Consider the following 3,936-nt stretch of genomic DNA (forward strand, 5'->3'; position numbering starts at 1 on the left):
TTGCAAGTGCCGTAAAACTCTTACTAAAACTGAACATCTCGGTGGGGGTTTTGTTGTTTACATTTTACATTGTCTTACTTCGCCTATAGCTTGTTCACCTTTGTCTGACAGCATTTACAAAATCTAGCTTTTGGAGATGGTCATTAAACTGGGAGGTCTTGCCTCTTAAATAACCTAATAGTGTTGATAGGGGCGACGGGCGTTAGTTAGACCTATACCGTTTCTACAGCTTTTTTTTTCTTCTCTCTCCCCCCCACAGGGCTACACGATGTGGCACACGCTGGACAAGTGGTCAAGCCTCAGCTTCCTCAGTCATTGGGTGGCCCTGGGAACGCTCGTCTTCTATTGGTTGATATGAGGCCGCAGTTTGGATGTTTTTACGCCGGTCAATGCTTTATTTTTTTTCAATTTTTCGTCGTTGTTCTATGCCTGTTTTCTTTTTTTAAGGATAAAAGGATCTGTAGTGGTATTTATTGTTCTCAGGGGATAGCAGTTGTGCCTATGATCTGATGGCCAGTGTTGGAGCCGAGTTGCCAGACATCGACAGTTCGCGACCTAAGTGCTTTCTTGTCGTTTCTCCATTTTTAATTACGGTGAAAACAGTTCTTGACAAAGAGTGAGCTTACGAAGAAGTCACATTTTCAGTGTTTAAAAAAATGGAGATACGACAAGAAAGCACTGAGGTTGTGAGTTGAGTCTGGAGCACGGTGTGAGGATGTGATTCTCATTAAGTTTTGTACTCGTGGCGGTAGAAATTTTCATTTATTTATAACACGTTTTATTAGAAGTTTTTCTTCTAACATGGTTTGAATGCGGAGTTGGGGAGGGGGGGGGGGGGGTGGAATTGGGAGGGGGAATATCTCTAACTTCTGATGATATTCTCTCCCTTACCATCTTTCAAGGTGTATATGCATGTATTTATTTAAATGTGTGCATTTCATGAATGGTTTTGTTACAAAATATTTCTCTCCTATATTTCAACTTCTTGCTCTTCCCTTTATGTGAGGGAATTATTATCTTTTCTGCTTTCAAAGATATTTTATCACAAAACAAGCTGCAAGCAATGATTTTATATTGTTACAATTCAGCTTTCTTTTTAGACTGTGAATAAAATGTTATGTTTTTTTTCCCCAATTTAAAAAAAACTTTATTGACCTAAAGCATTTTGTTACAAAGCCTTCATATGTATGCGTATTTCTGAAAGCGGGGTACAGATCTATTGAATTCCTTTTATATATTACCCCTTCAATGAAGATGATCAAAATCATGATAATATTTAATATGCGTCTACCAGAATTCTCCGTAATGAAATGGTTGTTTTGTCCATGTCAGTCAATGCGAAAACGAAAGAATGCGTACTTAATTATGATAAAATGGTGTCCTGTGTAATAATATAAAAAAGTATTCTGGGTGTTTGGTGGGTGCTTTGGTGTGGTTTGCTCCTTCTTTGCTCTCAAACATCTATGGTCTTTATCTCCCCTCTTTCTTTTTTGTGTTTGTTATTGTTACTCTTTTGTAACACCTCTAATCTTCAGCACTTATTCGACCTAATTGTGTTGCAAGTGCCGTAAAACTCATACTGCGAGTGTTTGGCGGGTGCTCGGGTGTGGTTTGCTCCTTCTTTGCTATCAAACATCTATGGTCTTTATCTCCCCTCTTTCTTTTTTGTGTTTGTTATTGTTACTCTTTTGTAACACCTCTAATCTTCAGCACTTATTCGACCTAATTGTGTTGCAAGTGCCGTAAAACTCATACTGCGAGTGTTTGGCGGGTGCTCGGGTGTGGTTTGCTCCTTCCGTCCTATCATTCTGTCCTATCAAACAACTATGGTCTCTATTTCCCCGCCTTGATTTTGTGTTTGTTACTCTCTTGTAACACCTCTAATTTTCAGCACTTGTATGACCTAATTGTGATGCAAGTGCAGTAAAACTCTTACTAAAAAAACAACACTGAAAAAATAATGCATACTTATTTATGGAAAAAATAATGCATACTTATTTATGGTAGAAATGGTGCCCTGTGTTCAGTGTGCTATGAAAAAGGCTGTGCTCATCCTGTGCTTGTGGGTGGTTGGCAGGTGCTCTGATGTGATTTGCTCCCTTCTTTCCTATAAAAAACTATCGTCTTTCTCTCTCCTCCTCCTTTTTTGCGTTTGTTACTCTCTTGTAACACCTCTAATCTTCGGCACTTATATATGACCTTATTGTGTTGCAAGTGCCGTAAAACTCTTACTAAAACTGAACATCTCGTGCTTGGCTTAGATATAATATTGTGTCAAACAAAGAAAATGGAAAGTTGGAAAGAGAACCTGATGTAGGGTGAATTTTTATTTTCTTTTCATTAAGAAAATTTTATGTGATTTGAAATTTTTAAAAAAGATTGTTGCTGAAATAGATAAGCATAATTTCAAACACAGCCTACCTCTGCCCCTACCCAAATTTCAGTAGCTCTCTACTCAATCTTTCAGACATTCTGCAACTACTAATAATCATAATCCTTCATCAACTCACAAATTTCAAAGCTGAAGACATTAATCAAAATTATAAATAGTGATGCAACAGTAGCTTTTTAAAGGTTTGTTGGACTGTCAATTTACTTTTGTTTTGTACATTTTTCTGTGTACTTTTTGTTCCGTGTAGTATTATGAGATTTATTTATCAATTTTTCGTTGTGATGGACTAATTGCTTGTTTGTAGTTTTCTACTGCAATGTTGAATGTTTCTGAAAAGCATTTTACTGGGTTTTTTTGGTGAATAGTTATAATGAGTGGAGGTTATTTGTTGTTGTGATATTGAAAGGATTCTCATCAAAATCCTGAAAAGTCGTACACTACATTGTCATTTCCGTGTGATGTGATTTGAACTGTAACATTTTTTATATTCTGATCAGTATTCAAAGAAACAAATGTGAGGCAGCGTGGTGGAATCAGGCTCTCATCAATTTTTTGGCATGTAGAGTTATTGGTATCATCTTAAAGCTTGTTCACTTGTCTTTCTTTGGATGAACAAAATATCCATTTATCTTGAATACAAGTCGAGATATTTGAGAATAAAGGTCGGGTTCACCTGTTTTCAGAGGTAAAATAAGTGAGAAAATGGCCGCCAAAGATTAGTTATTTCCTTAGCTGAAGAGTCTGTGGTAACTGAAAATTTACATTTTTTGGGCCTTTAATCAACGGTTTTCACAAAAATTCACACAGAAATGAGTTCTTTAATGGGCCTGAAAGGTGTTGAGCCCAAAAACTAAAATGTGATAAAAATTCACAAACCTGCGGAAAAATGCAAGTTTCTTCACTTTGATTATTTTGGCGAGAGCCTGATTCCACCACGCTGCCTCACAAATGATTTTTCTGTGGGTTGTGCTCGTAAACTTCGTCTTGCTTTGCTTTTTGGTGACATTCTCTTGGTTTGTTAACTATTAGTTGTGGGGTTATTTATGAAAAGGTTACTATTGCTTTAAGTTATAGCGCTACTTTAATTTTGGTACAAATGTTCATTATTATAATTCAAGTTTGAAATAAGATTTTTGTTTTTGTTTTGAGGAGAGTGTTAGTATGATATAATAGCCTATAAATATAAAATATATGACCTTTACAAGTATAATGCTAGGAGAATCAGGATTTTTTAAAATCTTGTTTTTACTCTCCTTGTTGGTCAGGGAACTGGTTCTCGCTTTGTTGTTGATCTTTTGTCGTTCAAGTTGACTGTGGCAGTTTTGTACTTGATATTTATCAAACAAATCTTTTTTCCCCTTACATATCAGACATATAATGCCTTGGACGGAATATGCTATAACTTCTATGATTTTTATGTGAGGCAGCGTGGTGAAATCAGGCGTTCGTTCAAACAGTCAGAATCAAAGTGAAGAAACTGGCATTTTTCCGCAGGTTTGTGAATTTTTATAGGATTTTTGTTTTTTGACTTAACTCCTTTCATG

General features: G+C 36.2%; 1 protein-coding gene across 1 annotated transcript in view; it reads left to right on the forward strand.

Annotated features, from left to right (window-relative positions):
- The window catches only part of LOC118477120 (protein-serine O-palmitoleoyltransferase porcupine-like), a 14,049-nt gene extending 12,697 nt beyond the window's left edge, over window positions 1–1,352 (forward strand). Inside the window, exon 10 of the mRNA XM_035973266.1 lies at window positions 260–1,352. Coding sequence (XP_035829159.1) covers window positions 260–358 — 99 coding nt within the window. The 3' untranslated portion in view covers window positions 359–1,352. The remainder of the gene's footprint in view (window positions 1–259) is intronic.
- The last annotated feature ends 2,584 nt before the right edge of the window (window positions 1,353–3,936 follow it).

The sequence above is a fragment of the Aplysia californica genome, unplaced genomic scaffold (assembly GCF_000002075.1).
Source record: "Aplysia californica isolate F4 #8 unplaced genomic scaffold, AplCal3.0 scaffold01087, whole genome shotgun sequence".
NCBI classification, from domain to species: Eukaryota; Metazoa; Mollusca; class Gastropoda; order Aplysiida; family Aplysiidae; genus Aplysia; species Aplysia californica.